The sequence below is a fragment of the Ursus maritimus genome, unplaced genomic scaffold, assembly GCF_017311325.1.
Source record: "Ursus maritimus isolate PB19 unplaced genomic scaffold, ASM1731132v1 scaffold_14, whole genome shotgun sequence".
NCBI classification, from domain to species: Eukaryota; Metazoa; Chordata; class Mammalia; order Carnivora; family Ursidae; genus Ursus; species Ursus maritimus.
In genome coordinates this window covers 39,779,042-39,800,443 of record NW_024423786.1, presented here as the reverse complement: position 1 = coordinate 39,800,443, position 21,402 = coordinate 39,779,042, and the positions used below count along the sequence as shown (strand labels likewise).

At 41.3% G+C, this 21,402-nt stretch overlaps 1 protein-coding gene across 2 annotated transcripts in view; it reads right to left on the bottom strand.

The window, feature by feature from the left end:
* QRICH1 (glutamine rich 1) overlaps positions 1–21,082 on the bottom strand; it is a 48,036-nt gene extending 26,954 nt beyond the window's left edge. The window contains exons 1-2 of one of the 2 annotated variants that reach the window (XM_040628836.1): positions 20,936–21,082; positions 10,412–10,741 (exon numbers count right to left, since the gene is read on the bottom strand). In XM_040628836.1, coding sequence (XP_040484770.1) covers positions 10,412–10,720 — 309 coding nt within the window. In that variant the 5' untranslated portion in view covers positions 10,721–10,741; positions 20,936–21,082. Of the gene's footprint in view, positions 1–10,411; positions 10,742–19,420; positions 20,514–20,935 lie in introns of those variants that run through there. The other variant, XM_008703801.2, reaches the window with a different exon arrangement.
* Between the last annotated feature and the right edge of the window lie 320 nt (positions 21,083–21,402).

The following is a 21,402-nucleotide window of genomic DNA, read 5'->3' as shown; positions in this document are numbered from 1 at the left end:
AGGACCCCGGGATCATGACCTGAGCCGAAGGCAGACACTTAGAGGACTGAGCCACCCAGACACCCCAATAAATAAAATCTTACCCCCCCAAAAAACCTCTGGAAATGAAAACATTATGTCAAAGAGATATCTATACCATGTTCACAGAATTATTTATAATAAACAAAACAGGAAAATGGTTGAAGTGTCTGTCAATGATGAAGTTATGAAATACATAAAAGATGGGCTACTATTCAGCCATAAAAAAGGAAGAAATTCTGACATTTGTGAAACATATATGGACAATGAGGGCTTTATGCTAGTAAGTCAGAGAAAAACAAATACTACATGATCTCATATATATGGAATCTAAAAAACAACTCATAGAAAAAGAGATCAGATTTGTATTACTAAAAGCAGTGGATACAGGGAGGAGGAAGAACTGGATGAAAGTGGTCAAAAGGTATAAACTCAGATAAGATACATAAATGCTAGGGATATAATGTACTACAGGATGACTGTAGCTAATACTGCTGCATGGTATAGAGGAAAGTTGTTAGGAGAGTAACTCCTAAGAGTTCTCATCACAAAGGAAAATATTTCTTTATCTTTTTTATCCATATGAGATGATGGAAGTTAACTAAACTTACTGTGGTAATCATTTCATGATATATGTAAGTCAAAGCATTAAGCTGTACACCTTAAACTTACACATGCTATATCTCAATTATATCTCAATAAAATTGGGGGGAAATGCAAACATTCAGAACTGATCCCAGTCCTACCTACACTGAATCAGAATTCAGGGTGTGGGGTGAGGGAAGCAGCTATTCTCTCTCTTTTTAAGATTTATTTATTTGAGAGAAAGAGCACATGTGAGCATGAGTGGGGGGGAGGGGCAGAGAAGCTCAAGCAGACTCCCCACTGAGCATGGAGCCACGACCAGCCACCCAGGTGCCCCAGCCATTTTTCATTTTAAGAAACTCTCCAGGTGAGGGGCGCCTGGGTGGCTAAGATGGTTAAGCAGATGACTCTTGGTTTCCGCTCAGGTCATGATCTCAGGGCGGTGAGATCGACCTGTGTTGGGTTCTGTGCTCAGCGGGGAGTCAGCTTCAGGATTCTTTCTCCTTCTGTGCCCCACCAGACTCTCTCTCTTTCTAAAAGAAATATCTTAAAACAAAACAAAACAAAACCTCTCCAGGTGATTCTAGTCACCTGGATAGCCACTAGTCTAGAAGTTTTATTGGCCCTGACTTGTCAACGTTCTTAATTAGTTTGCCGATGGATAATCTTTTCCTTTTTCCTCAGTGTCATTCAGAACCTAAGTAATCCAGAGCTCAACATGACATTAGGACCACGTATTCCAATTCCATTCCAGAAATGGAGCACAATGAGAAATCATGAAGTAACACATGTATTACCCTTATTAGGCTTCTTTTCTTCCTATCACTGAAACTAAAACAAACAAAACTGAAAAAAAAATCTAATACTATTTCTTGATTTTTTTTTTCTTCTGGTTAAAGCATAAAACCAGAATACCATTTAAAGGAGAATAGGGGCGTCTGGGTGGCACAGTCAAGTCAGTTAAGCGGCCGGCTCTTGGTTTCAGCTCAGGTCATGATCTCAGGGTTGGGAGATCAACCCCCATGTGGCATTTTGCACTCAGTGCAGAGTCTGCTTACATGTTGAAATATTAGATTAAAAAAAATGTGATTAAAAAAATCAATTTCACCTTTCTTTTATCCCGTTTAAAAACCAGAGTACTAAAAGCTTATAATAACGTATATGGCTCATGTTTCATTTCATGTTCTGAGTCTCACTGAGGAGGGATGGTTGAGGACAGTGCTTAGTGTGGTAGAAAAACACCCCACTAGGTAAGGAATCACACACGGAGGAACCTACCTACACCTTTTAACAACTAGTCTAGCAAAAATTTAGGGACCTTGGTAGAATTTCTCTGTTTGAATAACACTCTTCCACAAATGGTAAAGTCTTTATCCAAGTATTAAAACACTTACCAAAATGAGCTTAGAAATATGGTAAGGGAAGAAATTTAAATGTAAGTAAAAGGCTGGACATGAAGGGCTAGAAAAAGGAGCAATAAATGGCTCTCCAATCCAAAGTGATGATCAGGATCCCAATCAGCCCACAGTGTACCAATAAGAGAGTAGCTTACTATAGTCCCGTTTTTGGCTGCAAACCCATGTTTGCAGAATACATCATAATATAAGTGCTGCCTCTCAAAGGCAGAAGCCAGAATCACACTCCGAATCTCTCCTGCAGCTAGAGTGCAGGCATGTGACCAAAGCTTCCCAAATTAGATACACTGCATGAAATTTGGACTCAGAAGGGAGCAACATGAGGCAGCAAGAACCACAACCTCCATTTTCTGGTGAGAGTGGAGGAATGTGGCAGAAATGGAGCAGGATGGCATAGATCCCAACGAGACTGTGGTAGAACAAGGACCTGTGCCCAAGGGTGTGGCAGAGTCTCTGCCAGAGCAGGTCAGCAATGTGACCTGAGTCCTGTTCCTGACTGTACAGTCTCCAAGACCCATTCTCTGTCCCTCCCATAAATTCCTTGAGCTAACTACTATCCTTTAGTCAATTTTTTTCTGAATAAACTAGGGGGAAGGGGGAATGTCTAAGATTTGTAAACTACAAATCAATACCCAAATGGATACAGAAAATACCACACCAAGCTGAAAACTTTAAAATACCATTTACTCTGGAAGAGAGGGATGTTCAGAGGAGTTATTAGAGATCTGAATTGCATCTGTAACAGTTTATGTATTAAAAGAAAAAAAAAGGATGGGGCGCCTGCGTAGCTCTGTTGGTTAAGCATCTGACCTGATCTCAGCTCAGGTCCTGATCTCAGGGTCTTGAGTTCAAGCCCCATGTACTTAAAAAAGAAGAAAAAAAGGATAAAAATGGCACTACCAACAATGTGGGAATACTTGTTTATAAATGTTTGGGTACTTTTCAAATATTTGAAAAGCAACTGAGGCCCAAGGTAGTAACGGCACTAATGAGAAGAGGAAGAAGAAAACAACAGCAGCTATTATTTCTTTATTTAAGGATTACTATGTGCCAGGGAATGTGTTTAGGACTTAATATTTTCTATAATCCTCAAAGTAACTACAACATAAATTCTATTATTTTCATGATGTAGATAAGGAAATGGACTCCGTGGTTAAATCACTTGTCTAAGATGATGTATCTAAAGTTGGAGAGGCAGACCAAACTCCTGTTTGTCTCAGAGCTGAGTCTGGCTTTTGATTAACTCTTTCTCACTCTCAGTAATTCCACACTATGATGAGGGGTTAGGGACCATCCAGCATGGAGGGAATGTGCAACAGCAAGAAGAAAAAGAGGAAGAGGGATAAAAGTTGAAATGACAAATGAGGAAGAGTTGCACTTTGAGCCACTGAGGGTTTGAGGTCTTTACTTCTAACAACAAAAGCACCAAGTGATGAGAGATCCCCTTCCCCAAAGTATCCTTCACTTAGTGAGGCCAGATTGACCCACTAGCCTTGTGTGAAGCCTCAGCTCCTGCCCTGTAGAAGGGCAGAGAAGAAACAAGCAATTTTATGGGTGCTAAGTAAAACCCAACCCCTGGGATTCACCATCAGAAGGTCTTCTCTCTGGCACATGCATTTAACCACATGTGGATGCTTTAGGAAGCATCCAACTCAAGAGGGTTCTTGAAAGGGAAGTTCCAAATGAATCCCCTTTACCTAGCTCAGGCTGACCTACCAGGAACAGAAAACTTGGGCCTTTCCTAGCACTGTACACTGTCAAGGCATTTACATGGCAGCTCATTTTTGCCTTTAGAAGGTGCCTCCTTATCTTAACTAGATGTATGATACTGTGATTTAATAAAAAATATGTATTTTGTTCTCTCTGGATGCTGGCCAGAGCTCCTAAAACCTCTGTAATTTCGTAAGTGATAATAAAAATGCTAGGTGCATCTTGTGTTCTAATGAGACAACTCTGGGTGGGCTCCTCCATGCTGGCTGGTCACCGGAAAAGCCAAGCCCTGATTAGAAGCTTGGTACTTTCACAGACCCACACTCTGTTCTCTGGAGAAGAGGGGCTAGAAATTGAGTTACTGATGGATTATACCTATGTGATGTAGCCTCCATAAAAATCCCAGAAGTATGGGGTTCAGGGAATTGCTGTGTTGGTGAACACATTCGCATGTCAGGAATGTGGTGTACCCCAACTCCGTATGGACAGAGGCTGTTCATTTGTATCCTCTATCATACCATATATTATACAATATACCAGTAAACATGTTTCCCTGAGATCCGTGAGTTGTTCTAACAAATTATGAAACCTGAGGAAGGGTAGTGAGAACCCCAATTGATAGCTGGTCAATCAGAAGTACAGGTGATATCCTGGGACTTGACTGGTGTATGAGCTGGAGGGCAGTCTTGTGCGACTGATCCCTTAACTTGTGGGACCTGACACTAACTCCAAGTAGACAGTGTCAACTGAATTGTAGGATACCTAGCTGATGTCAGAGAATTGGTCGATATGAGAAAAAAACCCACACATTTGGTGGCCTGAAGTGTGACTGTGTTAGTAGTAGAGAGTAAAGGAACACAGACTTCAGATAGCTACTTTTGTGATTAACCTTTAACATGTACCTTTGTCTCCCACCAATTCACTAAAACTGTTCTAAGAATATAATTACTGTGTCAAATCCAACAATGTATGTGCTGTTTCTAGGCTGGACAAACGAGGAAGTCTGGTAGAGGAAACTCTCTAAGGTGGCTAACAGACAGTTTTTAAAAAGCAATCTAATTTTGCCACAATTAAAAAAAAAAGCAATCTAGGGGGCGCCTGGGTGGCACAGCGGTTGAGCGTCTGCCTTCGGCTCAGGGCGTGATCCTGGCGTTATGGGATCAAGCCCCACATCAGGCTCCTCCGCTATGAGCCTGCTTCTTCCTCTCCCACTCCCCCTGCTTGTGTTCCCTCTCTCGCTGGCTGTCTCTATCTCTGTCGAATAAATAAATTAAATCTTAAAAAAAAAAAAAAGCAATCTAGAAAACAGCCTAGGTTCTCAAGATCGTAAATTGTTTTGAAATTTTAAATAACATTAATATAGACATAATTTTTAATTCTTATCAAAAGGGTTAGGTTGAGACACAATACAGCTGACCCTTGAACAACCTGGGTTTGAAATGCATGCGTCCACTTATATGTAGGTTTTTTTGATAAATGCAGTACAGTATTGAAAATGTATTTTTCCGGGGCACCTAGGTGGCTCAGTCAGTTAAGTGTCTAATTCAGGTCATGATCTCATGGGTCACCACACTGAGCCCTACCCCACATCGGGCTCCTCAGAGCCCGCTTGAGATTCTCTGCCTCTGCTCCCCACCCTCATATGCACACACATACTCTCTCTCAAATAAATAAAATCTTTAAAAAAAGAAAATGTATTTTCTCTTCCCTTATAATTTGCTTTATAACATTTTCTTTTCTCTAAATTATAAGAATACAGTATATAATACATATAACATGAAAATGTGTGTTAATTGACTATGAATCTTGTTGATAAGGTTTCCAGTCAACAGTAGGCTACTAAGTTTTTGAGGAGTCAAAAATTACATGAAGAGGAACACCTGGGTGGCTCAGTCAGTTAAGCGTCTGCCTTCGGCTCAGGTGACGATCCCAGGGTCCTGGGATCGAGTTCCACATCCTGCTGAGCAGGGAGCCTGCTTCTCCCTCTGCCTGCCACTCCCCCTGCTTGTGTACTCTCGCTCTCTCTCTGACAAACAAATAAATAAAAATAAAAAAAAAAATTACATGAAGATTTGCACCTGTGCAGGAAGTCAACATCCCTAACCCCACGTTGTTCAAGAGTCAACCATACCACGGGGCAGAGTCTCTTAACCATGTGAACTGAGAAGGCAGGTCTGTACAGACCTACATTTCAGTACGTACATGTCATTAGCCTCATGCATTCATTCAGTACACTCTAGTGATACCAGCTTTTTTACCTTTCTTTTTAAGTACGCTCCAGGCTCAGCGTGGAGCCCAACATGGCTTGAACTCATGACTGTGAGATCAACACCTGAGCTAAAATCAAGGGTCAGACATTTAACCAACTGAGCTGCCCAGGCGCCCCAGCCTTTTTGCCATTTTTAAAAAATAAGCACGGGGCACCTGGGTGGCTCAGTCGTTAAGCGTCTGCCTTTGGCTCAGGGTGTGATCCTGGGATCGAGCCCCACATCAGGCTCCTCCGCTGGGAGTTTGCTTCTTCCTCTCCCACTCCTCCTGCTTGTGTTCCCTCTCTCGCTGGCTGTCTCTCTCTGACAAATAAATAAATAAATAAATAAATAAATAAATAAATCTTAAAAAAAAAAAATTAGCAGGCTCCCACAATAGGGCTTTCTGATTTGGAATGCTCTTTCCTCAGATAACCACCACAGTTCATCTGCCAATACTCTTTGGTCTTAACTCAATGTTAAGAGCATACTGGGGCTTTTCCTGGTTCCCCCATCTGCTTTTGTTTCACTCCTCTGTATTCGTCACCATACAAGATTTTTCTTATGTACTATCTATCTCCTTCCAGCTATAATGTTGTGCTCCACAAGATCAGGGAGTTTTCTGTCTTGTTCACTGCTGTACCCAAGCACCTAGAGCAAAGGGCTTTATACATAAAGAAACATAAGATGTCTGGGACAGGGAAGAAAGGTTAAGAATCATTACCCTATACCTACAAGTTCAAAGCAAAATATTCCCAAACAGCACTTTTCTTTCATCACAAAAGTAGTTTATGTCTTTTTTTTTTTTTAAGTTTTATTTATTTTTAGAGAGAGAGAGTGCTCATGCACATGCGAGCAGGGGAAGGGGCAGAGGGAGAGAAGCAGACTCCCTGCTAAGCGGGGAGCCCAATGCAGGGCTTGATCCCACAAACCTGAGACAACAACCTAAGTCAAAACCAAGAGTCAGATGTTCAAATGACTGAGTCATCCAGGCACCCCTCATGCTTACTCAAAAATTCAAGCCCAGCATGGAGCCTACTTAAAAATAAACAAATAAATAAAAATTCAAGTTCTCCTCCTTAGCACCTCATTCCTGAGCCCAATTACTGTTTTGAACCTTACTACTATTACTCAAGGACCACTATACTCTACATGTTAAAAGTCAGTGATACTAAACTGCTTCTGATACTCAGCCACCTGTTAACCACCCTACCCTGTCAAAATACACAGAGCTACCTCATTCTTCGGGCTACACAGGACAATATACTACAAGTGTACCATTATTTGCCATTTCCCCTGAGTGACTTGTTTCTAATGTTACTACTATAAGTAGTACAGCAGTGAATATCCCTATATACACATATATCTGTGAATACACAGGCAAGGCCAAAGGCATGCACGCTTAAACATTTGACAAGTATTGCCAAACTCACTTCCGAGAAGTTACACTGATTTTTTTTTTGCATTTTTAAAAAAAGATTTTATTTATTCATTTCAGTGAGACAGTGAGCAATTGAGAGAGCACAAGCGGCAGAGAGAGACGGAGAAGAAGGCTCTCCGCTGAGCAGGGAGCCAGATGTGGGGCTCGATCGTGGACTCTGGGATCGTGACCTGAGCTGAAGGCAGACGCTTAACTGAATTGAGCCACCCAGGTGCCTCAAAGTTACACTAATTTCTCCTCTCCATATCCTTGCTGTCCTGGGTGAAATCTTTATAGATGTTTTCCTATCTAATAAATGAAATATATTTCATTTTTAAAATTTATACTTCCATAATCACCAGGAGTATGAAACACCTTCTGATATGCTTATGATCACCACCTGTATTTCTTCTTCCATAAATTACTTATATCCTTTGTTCATTTTTTTTACTAGATTATTTTTTTCTAATTTCTAAGAGTTGTTTGTGTATTAGAAACAGTATTTAGGGGCGCCTGGGTGGCACAGCGGTTAAGCATCTGCCTTCGGCTCAGGGCGTGATTCTGGCGTTATGGGATCGAGCCCCACATCAGGCTCCTCCGCTATGAGCCTGCTTCTTCCTCTCCCACTCCCCCTGCTTGTGTTCCCTCTCTCGCTGTCTCTCTCTCTGTCAAATAAATAAATAAAATCTTAAAAAAAAAAAAAACACAAAAAAAACCCTACTATTTAGAAGCACAGGCTCCAGTTAAAACAGCTTGGGTGCAAACAGTATCTACTGATACAGGACTTAACCTCCCTATGCATCATGTGCTATTTTTAGTTTCAAAAATTATCCTTTCAAACTGAGTACAGATAGACCTATAAAAGAGATCAAGAAACCGACACGTGTATAGTAATTCTGGGTTTTTTTTTTAAGTGGGCGTGGGGCTGAGCATTCAAGCTGGGCTTGAATTCACAACCCTGAGATCAAGACCTGAGCTGAGATCAAGAACTGGACACTTAACCAACTGAGCCACCCAGGTACCCCTGTATAATATTTTGTAACTGCAAGGCATAAGATTCTGATGTCACTCAGAAAAAAAGTTTTTTTGAAGTCTTACATAGAGTTGTATCTTTAGTCATATTTTTATTTATATTGTCTGGTTTATGATTTTGGTAGCTTTAGATTAACAATGTCAATTTTCATGTAACTAACATTAGTTAATATCAATTTAATCTTTATATTAAATTTACAAAGCCAATTTTTAGAAAAATTAAATCCCTCTGGCTTAAGCCAGTTATTAATGTAAATATCTGTCGTAAGAGGTTTTTGTTGTTTTGTTTTTTTAAATGAGAGAGAGAGAGGGCGCAAGTGGTGGGAGCAGCAGAGGGAGAGAAAGAGAATCTTAAGCAAGCTCCTGCTCAGTGTTCATATCTCATGGATCTATTATATTTACATTTCTTTTATTTACAGGGGTCTTGAGGAAAGAAGATGATGTTAATAGGTGTCCTCAATCAACCACCTTAAACGTAAAGTCTCAAACAACTGTAGACTCAAATCCTAAATCATTTTCTTCCCTTTTATTTTTTTAGTGAGCTCTATGCCCAGCATGAGGCTTGAACTCAAGACCCCAAGATCAAGAGTCGTACGCCATGCTCTACGGACTTAGCCAGTCAGATGCCCATTTTAATCTTATGAAAAAGGAAGTCCATGCTGTAAGTAACAGCAGAATAATTTCTCAAACCAAACAGTCAGCCTTCTCTTATCTACCTTTCCAGCATCCCCCCTTCCTTACAAAGAAGGGAAAAAACAGGGGCACCCGGGTGGCTCAGTCATTAAGCATCTGCCTTCAGCGCAGGTCATGATCCCAGGGTGCTGGGATAGAGCCCCGCATCGGACTCCCTACTCAGTGGGAAGCCTGCTTCTCCCTCTCCCTCTGCCTGCCGCTCCCCCTGCTTGTGCTCTCTCTCTCTCTCAATAAATAAATAAATAAATAAAATCTTAAAAAAGAAAAAAAAAAAAGAACAGGAAAAATCAATAACTGCATTCCACCACGTGCCAGATGCTTTCTTGTCTATTATCTCATTCAGTCTCACTAAATAGTATTATTCCTATTTAACAGATGAAAAATCTAGGGCTAAGAAGATTTAAATCATGTCAATAAATAGGAGATCAAGCCAGATTTAAACCCAGGAATGCAACTCCAGAGCCCAGGTCCTTCTGATATACCTGCCCACATTCCTAAGGAGCAAAGAGACCACAGTCTTTCTAGCCCATCAGACACACCTCTCCACAGTCCTTGCCCCTCCGTCAGGTTCTACCCTTTCTAATTCTCTTGGTGGAAAAAGCATTGAGGGCAAAATGAAATAGAATCACAATAGACAGGAGCAAGAAAGCAGCATTTGTAAATGGACCATACTGTTAATTTCATATGAGGAAAGCCTAAACAGGCACTTTTACCTTCTCAGCACATGTATTAAGTTTCTCCTCTTTCTGTAAGCTGATTATCAATTAGCATTATTTCCTGAGTTTTACAAATAGTAAATGAAGACCTAGGAATCTACGAGTGACCTAAGTCAGGGAACCATAAAACTAAATAAAGATCACTAAAATATATCCTATCCATTTTAAAACAAGTTCCAAATGTCACGCTGTAAATAATGAGCTAAGATGAGCCCCTCCTCTGCTCTTGATCTGTTCAGGGTGACACAGACAAAAGGGAACCTTCAGTTACACACAGCTGTGTCACATCCAAATCTAGTCCCAGAAGACCACTAATTCCTATACTGTTCAATTCTCCAAAGCAAACGGCAAGTATCTGTAGTCTTTTTAGTTTATGGTAGTTTCAAATATTTTTAGTTCGTACTAACTATGAAAGCCTTTATGTTAAATAAGATGTTTTTTAAAAAAACCAGAGTACTCCCCTTAGTGAAAATAACCTTGGACATTTGTATATAAGATGTGATGTTCCTACTAACCAAAACCCTGATGGCAAATAAAATCTATTAAACAGGATGCACCTCAACATCTCCCTTTTACCTGAACCTGCTGTGGCTGTTGAACCTGAATCTGCTGTTCTTGTTGGGTTTGTGGCTGAACACTGGTGGTGACTGGACAGGCAAGTTCAAGCAAAGACCCAGCCACTTCGGTGCTGTCTGTGTAAATGCAGTTCCCACCCTGTTGGTACACCATGGTAGTGGTAGCTGTCTGCTGGAACTCCTGAAGGGCTTCCGGCCCCTTAGAGGCTAGCGAGTCCAGAAATTCCTTCATCCTGTGTTGCGGGACAGACCGCGCCTTCACTCGGATGTACTCTTCAAAGGAAATGGTGTTTTCCAGAGAATTATTCATATTGCAGAGTCCTTAGGGTTCCTAGAAATAAAGTAAATGGTCAGAAGTCAAAATTATGCTATTGTTTTCATATTTTGAAATGCAGAGCAATCATGCTTGCATCAGAGTGGAACATTCAGGGCAGCTGTGTACATCTAGAATCCAAAAAACGTTATTATACCACCTTATTCTTTTTTTAGTTAACAATGTCTAAAAATTGTTTCTATAAACATTTCTTAAATCAAACTATCACACTGAAAACAAAAAACAAAGGCATGCGTCACAGTACTGGATGAAACAGGCTGAAAACACACTCTCCACCCAGCTCTAGGCCAATGCCATCTTCTCTGCAGAGCCAAGCACTGGACAATAAAAGTCACATGCAAAACTACTCTGTGACCATCACAGAGAGGACTACCAAGGAAGCTAGGAGCAGGGATTCCTACTGACATATTCAATTTCTGCAGCCAACGATGTCCTAGAGTGAAGAACACATATGCCATCTAGCTGAAGCAACACCCTAGAGAAAGGGAATATATACTTCATCTCCCACCAGACACACCAAAAATCTGTTTGCCATATACTGCTCCCATTCTTTTATAGCACAGCTTACTGGTCAAAAGCATGGATTTTGGAGCTAGCCTATCAGGGTCCAAATCCCAGCTCGATCTCTCCTTAGCTCTGAAACCCTGCACAAGTTAGTTAACCTTAGTTTTCTTGCATATAAAATGAGGACAAAATAGTACCTACCATACAGAATTGACAGAAAGATTAAACATATGTAAAGTACTTAGAAGAGCATCCAACATAGATAGCACTATATAAGTACTAACTAGTATCATTAAAATTAGTTGGGGAAGGGAGTTGAATAATGCTTCAAATAACGTAACTACTAAAATTCAGAAATCAGTTCGGCAAGTTTGTCATTGGGTATTTATCCTAAGAATTAATCTGCTGGTGTAGATAGTAATTCTCAATTACCTGGGGGGGCAACCATGCAATCTATCTATGGACTGCTGAGTGCCCTGCCACTGCTGCTTTCATACTGTTCCCTCCCCTCTGGATCAGAACCACCTCCAGAATAAAAGCAGCAGCAGGATATGAGAGTCACACAAATCATGTGAACCGTTTTGCCAAAAATGACTCTTTGTCAATTGCAAATGGAAAAGTGGTTTGTTTCCTTAAGCCATCAAGAAAAGGCTAGAAGGGCATCAAGGCTAGAAATACCAGGGGCACTTGGGTGGCTCAGCCATTAAGCGTCTGCCTTTGGCTCAGGTCATGATCCCAGGGTCCTGGGATCGAGCCCCGCATTGGGCTCCCTGCACCGCGGGAAGCCTGCTTCTCCCTCTCATACTCCCCTTGCTTGTGTTCCCTCTCTCACTGTCTCTCTCTGTCAAATAAATAAATAAAATCTTAAAAAAAAAAACAAAAAGAAAAGAAAAAAACAGCTAGAAATACCAGTCTCTCTTTCACTGCCCAGATGTTCTGCCTTATGTTACAGATATAAGGCATATGGATAATCATCTCATCTCTTCCACCTGATTCTAAACTCCTGGCAGACAACACTGTGTTCCAATACTCTCTGAATAGCTGACACACTGTGGTACATATATGTATATACATTGCATTTGCAATTGAATGCAAAAAAGGAGGATTATGGCTCTTTGTCCCTGTAACATCTATAACTTACAACCATAAATGTTACCCTTTTTCTTGGTAAATGGTTAGTATATATCTTGGGAGAAGAACCTATATAACCAGGACAAGTGTGAGACCAAAGAAAACATACAATCTTTACTGCTATTAAGTTACTAACACTGGCAACATTTCTGTGGGACACTGTAAGTATACTATACAAGTTATATTTGGGTGCTTTCAAAGAGAATAGACCCAACAATAAATCTTTTATAATGATGCATAGAATATATTCTAAATATATTTCTCCATAAATAAAGAACAACACATATACCTTGTCCTGCCTAAAATCAAATCCCAGGCCACTACTCTCAGGAGAACCTCTATTTCTCAGGAAACCGCAAGCACAATAAAGTTCAGAGAACAGCAAGTGCAAGTCAGGTGAGGGCAAGGTGAAAACCTTTGCTGACAGCCTCTAATGTGAAATTTAACTCATTTGTCCCTTTCTCACTTCTCTTCTGACCATCTCCCTTGCTCAGTTCTTCCTTCTCTCTGCTGCAGTGGCATTCAGGTATCTTCTCTGAGTTGAAAATTAGGAGGTCTGCTATGAGACTTCGAAATTAAGCTCTCAATGATGTCCATGGCACAAATGAGTAAGACCACCACCAAGGCCAAGCACATCATCCTTTTGTTACCTATTCAAAGGACATTCCAGTGTAGGTGACCCACAAACACTCACCACACTGGTACAGAATGTGTCAAATCTCCCCTCTGATAAGAGCATCATGACTGGAATTTCCTTCTGAAAAAGGCAGCTCTCATAATATAGACCCAACAACATTACAGAATTCCCAACATGTGACTCTAAATACCTAAACATACCTACCCTTCTGGCTCAAAAAGGGACAAAGGAGAGATACATGAACAGCAATTAACTGGTTCTCTGCCATGCTGTTACATATTTCAGTTTTCCATCTCCAAATAAAAGAATGGCAGAGGTCAACTGAAACTTATATTTCCCCAAATTTATTTTCTTCAGCAATTAGTTGTATTCCCATAAAATACTGAGACACTGCTTAAATTCTGAAGACTGTCTGTACTGGAATCTGTACTGGAATCATAGCTACAGTGTTTAAGCAATTTTTAAAAAAATATGGAGAACCATGTAGCAAAACCATTGTCTCAAATCTGGGAGAAAATAAATACAAACAAACACAAATACCCCCAAAAGTTATAAATTAAGTTTACAGAATCAGAAAACCTTCATACAGGGGCGCCTGGGTGGTGCAGTCGTTAAGCGTCTGCCTTCGGCTCAGGGCGTGATCCCGGCGTTCTGGGATCGAGCCCCACATCAGGCTCCTCTGCTATGAGCCTGCTTCTTCCTCTCCCACTCCCCCTGCCTGTGTTCCCTCTCTCGCTGGCTCTCTCTCTGTCAAATAAATAAATAAAATCTTAAAAAAAAAAAGAAAAAGAAAAGAAAACCTTCATACAAACATTGTATGGTAAAGGCAGACCCTAAAACTTCCTAGTGACTTATTTCCCTTCATTATTCCAAGTCTCAGTAATCAGGAGGCTTAAACCTCATCTGAAGTCTGATGTTAAATATAAAGGAGAACTACACCAGCTTCTTTTTCTAGAAACAAGTTTTCTTTAGTTTTCAGGGTAGAATTACACCTACTTTCCTGGTTTGTTTTTGGTTTTGGGGAGAAAGTAAAAGTAACACATCCATTCTCTAAGAAAAAATATTCAAATAGTACAGAAAAAAAAAATAATAAAAAACCCCCCACAAAAAAACACGTAAGTATGCTTTCTTGATCTACCAATTTTAAACACTGACCTGTCCTTCAGGAAAGGTAAGTTTAAGGCATTTAAATCATCCTCCTCTCACCAACCTCTGCCAATCACATTGTTATTTTTGCCATGATCACTTTCATAGCTTTGAACTTCTATTTGTAGACTTATTAATTTTAGAGTATCTCTAGACTTCCCACTATGTAAGATAAGGAAATTAAAGTCCCGCATTCTCTATTTTTGACAAACATTTAGTGAAGGGATTAATCAATAGTTTACTTTTAGAATACAGCATTTCATACCAAGTTACTCGGGACATTATTATTTTTTTAATCAAGTTTCCAAAGATGATAAAAACTACTCTGCTCCAAACAAATCCAGCCTGAATTTCTCGAATATTATCTTAAGATAAATCACTGTAAGAAACTCTAGTCCAACTATAAATTTATTCCAAAAAGGACAAATAAGATGGATGGATATTCAGCTCTCAGAAAGAATGAAATAAGGGGCGCCTGGGTGGCTCAGTCAGTTAAGTGTCCAACTCTTGATCTCAGCTCAGTTCATGATCTCAGGGTCATGAGTTCCAGCCTTGTGTTGGGCCCCATGCTGGGTGTGGAGCCTATTCAAAAAATTAATTAATTAAATTAAACTAAAAAAAGAAAGAATGGAATGAAAGCTTGGAAATGTACCTGCTATAAAGTCTCAAAGTTCCTTCTTTAAGATTTCATTAAAACAAAACACCAACAACCTGAAGTAGGAAAAATTCTTTAAAACTTAGAAAATGCTGATAAAGGCTCCTCAACAGATATTCTATTCGTCTGTATCCTTGTGAAAATATTTGAAACATTCTATGATAAAAACACCTTTTGTATTTTAAACAGTTTAGACTACAAAGTATAAAAACCCTCTGCAGTGCTCCAAGCTTAGAGCCAGGCGACTGTAGTCAGTGGAGCTTCCAGCAGAAACCACGGCTTCCCAATTCCCATTGCTTTTTTCTTTCACTAAGCCCCTAGGAGGTTCTTCATGGACTCTGTCTGTACAAGTCCACAAAATCCTTTGAGAACCAATGAATCGGAGGAAGCTAAAAATATTAACCAATAATGGATTCAATGGAGAACTTAAAAAAATTCTTTTTAAGATCTTATTTTTAAGTAATCTCTACACCCAATGTGGAGCTCAAACTCACAACCCAGAGATCAAGAGTTGCATGCTCTACTGACTGAGCCAGCCAAGCACCCCCTGGAAAACTTAAAAATTTAATGGAAAAGGCCAATTTGAATCTGCCCATTTATACAGACTAAAACACACATGGCTTCATTTCTTGTCCTTTTAACCTGCTCACTTGGCAGTATCCACCAGCCTGACACATCCCAATAATGAAAGTACACTAAGTCAGCATTTGACCTGACACAAAAGTGCTGCTTAGAAGGGGGGCGGAGGGGGTGGTGGAGGGAAAGCTTCGGAAATATAAAACACTGAGAAAAATTAAGCAAATTCTCAATAGTGGTGATCACGGTTTCTTCCTTTGTTTTTATGCTCAGAAAAGGCCCTCCCTACCATAAAATCAGGTCATTAATCAACTACAATTTTTTAACTTACAGTGTAATTTTTTTTTTTTTAAGATTTTATTTATTTGACAGAGATAGAGACAGCCAGCGAGAGAGGGAACACAAGCAGGGGGAGTGGGAGAGGAAGAAGCAGGCTCATAGCAGAGGAGCCTGATGTGGGGCTCGATCCCAGATCGCCGGGATCACGCCCTGAGCCGAAGGCAGACGCTTAACCGCTGTGCCACCCAGGCGCCCCTACAGTGTAATTTTTTAATACGATGCTTTGATCCACTTAAAATTTATTCTGCATAATGTGAAGTAAAAGTCTAATTTTATTTTTTCAAAGAGCAAGCAACTTGTCCCTGTATCATTTATTGAATTATTGAAATTCCTCTGCCCACTGACTTGAAATGCCACTGTTATCCTATACCAAATTCATATAAAGAAAAGTCTGCTCCTAAGCATTTACCGAGTGCTCAACAGATTTTTCTATTAACACAGTAGCAAAAAAAAAAAAAAAAAAAAGATGTTATTATCTGGAAGATTCCTTGTCCCCTCAACACTAAGTTTGTTTACTTAAATTTAACAACGCTGAAATAAATATGTGAACAGGGAACCAATACAATTGTATTTATATATCCCCGTATTGTTTACACACCTAAGGGAAAAAAACGCAAAAAAAAACCTAACAGTAGTTATGCCTTAGTGGTAGAATCACAGAGAACTTAAATTTCTTCCTGTTTAATACTCGCCTGTATTTTCCACAATTTGTATTAAATCAAAAAGATAATTAAAAATTAATCTTTTTACACAGTAATTATACCACAGTAACAGTAAAAGACACAAACAATTCTGGCTGATCATAGCATTTTTCCCTCAAAATCTGAAACTCTTAAAGACAAAATCATCAAGCACCAGACCTTGATGAAGACTGTCAACTTCTTCAAGATGCTGCTCACAAGAAACACAAGAGTGAGCCTTGGTAATAGAGAAATGGATAAACTCTCTACAGCCCCCAAAGAAGCAAGATTCTTAATTAGCTCCAACTCAAAGGCTTGGTTAGGAACAGTAAACAAACAGATTAATTAAAATACTTCAGAAAAACATGAAGCTTGAGGGATAGTTGAATACTCCCAATTTCTGGGAGTCAAAAAGGAAAGAGCGAGGAAGAGGAAAACACTTTGGGGCTCACTGGGATAGGGGAGTCTGTAAACAAGCATTTGCTTCTGAATACTTTTAAGCATAGCTGCTTTGCAAAACAATAAACAGACAAACCCCACACCAACAGACCTAGGAAATTTTCGCTCGTATACACCTATTAATCACTAGTGTTTCCCCTGTACCTTCTACTGGAGCTTAGCACAGTGTCTGACATAGATTTAGGCCCTCAATGTATGAAAGTTATCAATACTTTTATTATTTTATAACAAGAACACAAAAAGGTATGATGGACAAAGGTTTTTCTAAAGGAACAATCTATTACATTTTCATACGTCTCTTTGCATTTCTTTCTTTTTTCTATTTAGGTACTAAAGGAAGACTTAAGTACTCACCAAAATCATCCTATCTTGGGTCGCCTCAAATTTCTGATACCTCTTCCCAGTTCCCCATGCAGTGCCACAAAGTGGGTTTTGAATACGAGATGGACTAAGAGAAGAAACTCTGAGCTGCCTCAGAGCCCTGTCTCTTCCTGTTTGCCCAGTCATGTTACTGGGCCCCTCTCACGGTTCACATCTACTCTATGTGTAGATGGCTCCTTATAGCTTTGTCGTAACTCTGGTTTGAAGAACACATTCACATTAAAAAAGAAATCAATTTCTATTTTAAGGAGTTGCAGTCATATTTGTCCTAATTAACATAAAGAATCATTTCAAAGAAACAAATTGGGAGATACGCTTCTATTCTTCAAGATACTAAACCAATATATGGTTTGTGTTGGTATTATCCTATTGGGCCATTCATCTGCCCCATGTCTTTACCAGAGGAATCCCTGATTTAGGGGAATTTTTGCCATGGTTCTATTTTTGGACAACACACTTTCAACCAGGAACTTAAATTCACATTCCCACCAAAAACTAATGGGCTGTAAACTGGCACAACCATTTCCATTAACTAGTAAAGCTGACAATATTCCTTCCATATAACCCAGCAATTCTATCCCGAGGTCTGTATGACACACATACAGAAAGGTACTTTTACAAGAATGTTCATAGTAGTATTGTTAATAACAGTCCCAAACTGGAAGGAATCTAGATGTCTATCAATAGTAGAAGGAATAAATAAACTGTGGTATAGTCATATACTATAAAGAACCTGGAATGAATGAACTACAGTAGCACACAACATGGATGAATTAAAGCAATGCTAAAAGAAGGAAAACATAGAATACAGCATGATTTCATTTACCTAAAACTCTAAAGCAAAATTATGTTGTTGAGGGATATGAAGGTGATAAAAGTTAAAAAAAAAAAAAAAAAAGAACACAATTGTCACATAAGTCAGAATGATAATTATCTCTAGTGGTTGAGAAGCTACGACTAGGAAGGGACCCATGAAGGGTGCAGGGGTGCTGGCATTGTTCTACTTCTTGAAGAGATGGTAGTTACACAGTGGCTCATTTTATAACTTTTCATTAAATTTTATTCAGATCCCCTGAATTTACAGGTATTACAAAAAAGAAAAAAAAAAAAAAAGCTTTCTGACACAGCCGACCAGCTCTAACTACAATTTCGCTCTAGCCTCAAGTGTTGACACCAAAGATTCATTCTTTCCCCCTTTTCAGCAAAGCAAGAGGTTAATCTATCATTTGTTCATGCAGCCACAATCAGAAATCACAATCCAGTGTGACAAATGAAGCATTTAGCCTGGAGAGGACTTAAAACATCTGGAACAAAATGCAGGGCAACTAAGTATAAAGTAACAGAAAAGAACAGGTGTTCATATAACACCTCGTTCTGAGGCTGAGAAATAAAAGACCATTACAGATAAAGAGTGGCCATTTAAAAAGTAGACAAGCAAGAAGCATGACACATAGAGGACAAACCACAACTGATTAAATTAAAAGACAGCATGCAAGCTTTAAGGAAGAGGTCCCTGATTCTGAAGCTGTCATAATGGAAGACAGCCATACATAGAGCCCCTGACTTTGGTTACCTTTTGGGAGCAATTCAAATTTATAAGGAATCTGAACCCCTATTTGATCTTTTGTGTGAAATGGCAACAACATAAGCTGGAAACCGGATGTGGAAAGCAAAGGTTCCTGAAGAGGTACACAAATTATTCATCACAGAGGGCTGGAAGTAGGACATCTTCTAATAGGTAAATCTAAGTTAATGAGCTTACAAAAAATATTATCTACAAGCACCAATTTAAAAGGCAGATCTCAAAATTAATAGTTAAAAACAAAAATATCCCGGAACAAGCAGGCCTAAAAGGTATATTAAAATTTTAAGTCTATCTCAAACTTTACTGCTTTTCTTTGAACCATTTAAGGTCCTTAGAAAAGCTGGTGCATCCTCATGCTAAAACCTGAAAGTTGCATTGACTTACATTTCAAGAGAAGAAAAGTGTTCAAGCAGCAAATTGTGGCTGGATTCAAAGATGCAGTTCTCCCACATCTTCAATTTCCCAGCACTTAGTAGTTTCTGTCAGACAGCACCCAGAATGATTGGCAGGATTTGTAATGTTTCGATATTACTAGGAAAAAGACTGCACACATATTTTCAGCATATGAATGATTTTAACTCACCAGTCACCATGTTGCATGTATTTTCTGCTGCTTGTCCTGAGTTCTTAAGACTTGTAACATTCTGAAGAAGATAGAACAAAGAAGTCCTTTCCATCCTCAGCCTCTTTTTAAATTTTAACTTTGTTCCTAAAATACAGTATACTAAAAGAAATACCCCCCATCATTAAATTTGGTTGCTAATTTTACTTCCTCTTAGCTTCTTTTTCCTTCAACTTAATTAAGCAAGACTGTAAAACAGTCAGATGTCTTTCTTGTCTTAGAAAAAAGAAGTGCATATTTCTCTAGGACAAACCTAGAATTCCCCTAGTACCAGAACAACAAAAAAGCTGAAAAGGACTGAAATTCTACATCAAAAGTGACTTCTGCAGTGATATAGAACAGACTTTAGAAATTTCTATTGGGGAATTTTGTAATTATAAAGAAGGCAAAGCACAGATTTCGCAGGTTGTTTAATTTTGTTCTGGGCAACTTTTTGGCTGAGCGATAGCGGGCCTTCCTTAGTCTAACAGAATACAACTAAGCCCCTCCCACCCACACAGAAGAAAAGGCTGCATTTAAGGATTTGAAGTGGAATTTTAAAGCTCGGGTAGTTTCACGACCACAGAAGAGGATCCCCTTCCGGAGCGCACAGAGGTGACGTGTAGGAATTGCGCTTATGGAAGAATTACTTTCCAATGACAAGAAAGCAGGTACCGTTGAAGAGCCTTCCAGGATTAACCTTCCCTCTCCAGCACAAAGCACCAGAACAAGGTGAGCAAACTCGAGGGGGCTCGCTGCCCTCACAGACCTACGGGGCTCAGTTTCAGAAACAGGACAGCACCCTCCCCGCACACTGGCCTCAGGTCACTGCATTCCTCGAGAAGAACGAGCAATCTCGCCCGCCTCGCAGAAGAACGGATCCTCAAGTCAGACGGCAAAGCCGGTTGGTTTCTCCCCAGGCCTAGGCCACGGCGGTCCGGGGACGTCACCAGAGCAGGAAGGGCCCAACCCACAACCTTCCTCACACTGCGAGCCGCCCGCCAGCTCGCCGCCGCTCCACGCAGCATAGGTGTCCTGCGCGTCCTCGCGGCGGCGGCAGCGCCACCCAACAGCAGGGCGCGCGCCCCGAAGCCGGGGGTCGCGGGCGGGCGCGCGCCACAGAAAGCCGCTCTTGCCCAAGGGCCGCAGCACCAGGAGCGGAGATATCAGAACCGGGAACGCGCACGTCGGCGGCCACGCGCACCAAGAGGGCCGCACAGCGCGCGCGCGCCCGCGTATAAACAGGCCCGGCCGCGCGCGAGAACCAATGCGCGTTCGCGCGCCGCGCCCACCCGAGTCCCAGACCTGCCTCCCCCACCCCACAAGGGGCGGGGGCGCGCGAGCCCAGGGACATTCTCCGCTCCGGAGCCGCCCCGAGGTCTCCTGGGCCCAGCGGCAGAGGCCCGCCCGCCCGCCCCCGCCCGCCGTTGTGTGGGGTGGGCCCGCTGTCTGAGGCCCGCAGGTTCGCCGCATCCCTGCCCCCACTGCAGCCCTCACCCGGCGACGTCGTCGCCGCCGCCGCCGCCGCTCTACCCGCCGGCCCCGCCGCACCGCTCGGGGCCCCGGTTCCGCCGTCGCCGCTCCAAGACCGACAGGATTTTCCCCTCACAGCTCCCTGGGCGCCATCTTACATTCAACCCTCACAGCCAATGGGTGCCGAATGCCCATCTCGCGATAACCGAAGCGTCGGATCCCGCGAGAGTTGAGACTGACTCCTGGCCAAACTTAAAGGGAACGCTTCAGCCGAGGCGAGAGGCCTGGCCTCCGGCTGCAGAAACGGCGAGTAGAGCCAGGAGTGTAGGGCGGAGCGCCCCGCCCCCGGACGCCCCTCCATGCTGGGCGGAGCCAGGGCCGGAGATAGTCCTGGAGTTGGAGCCTGGGCGGGTTGGGGCTCCAAGCTTGCTCCCTGGACCCACCTTCTGCAGCGTGCCTGGGCCTCCTTCAGTCGCGCAGCCCCACGTGGG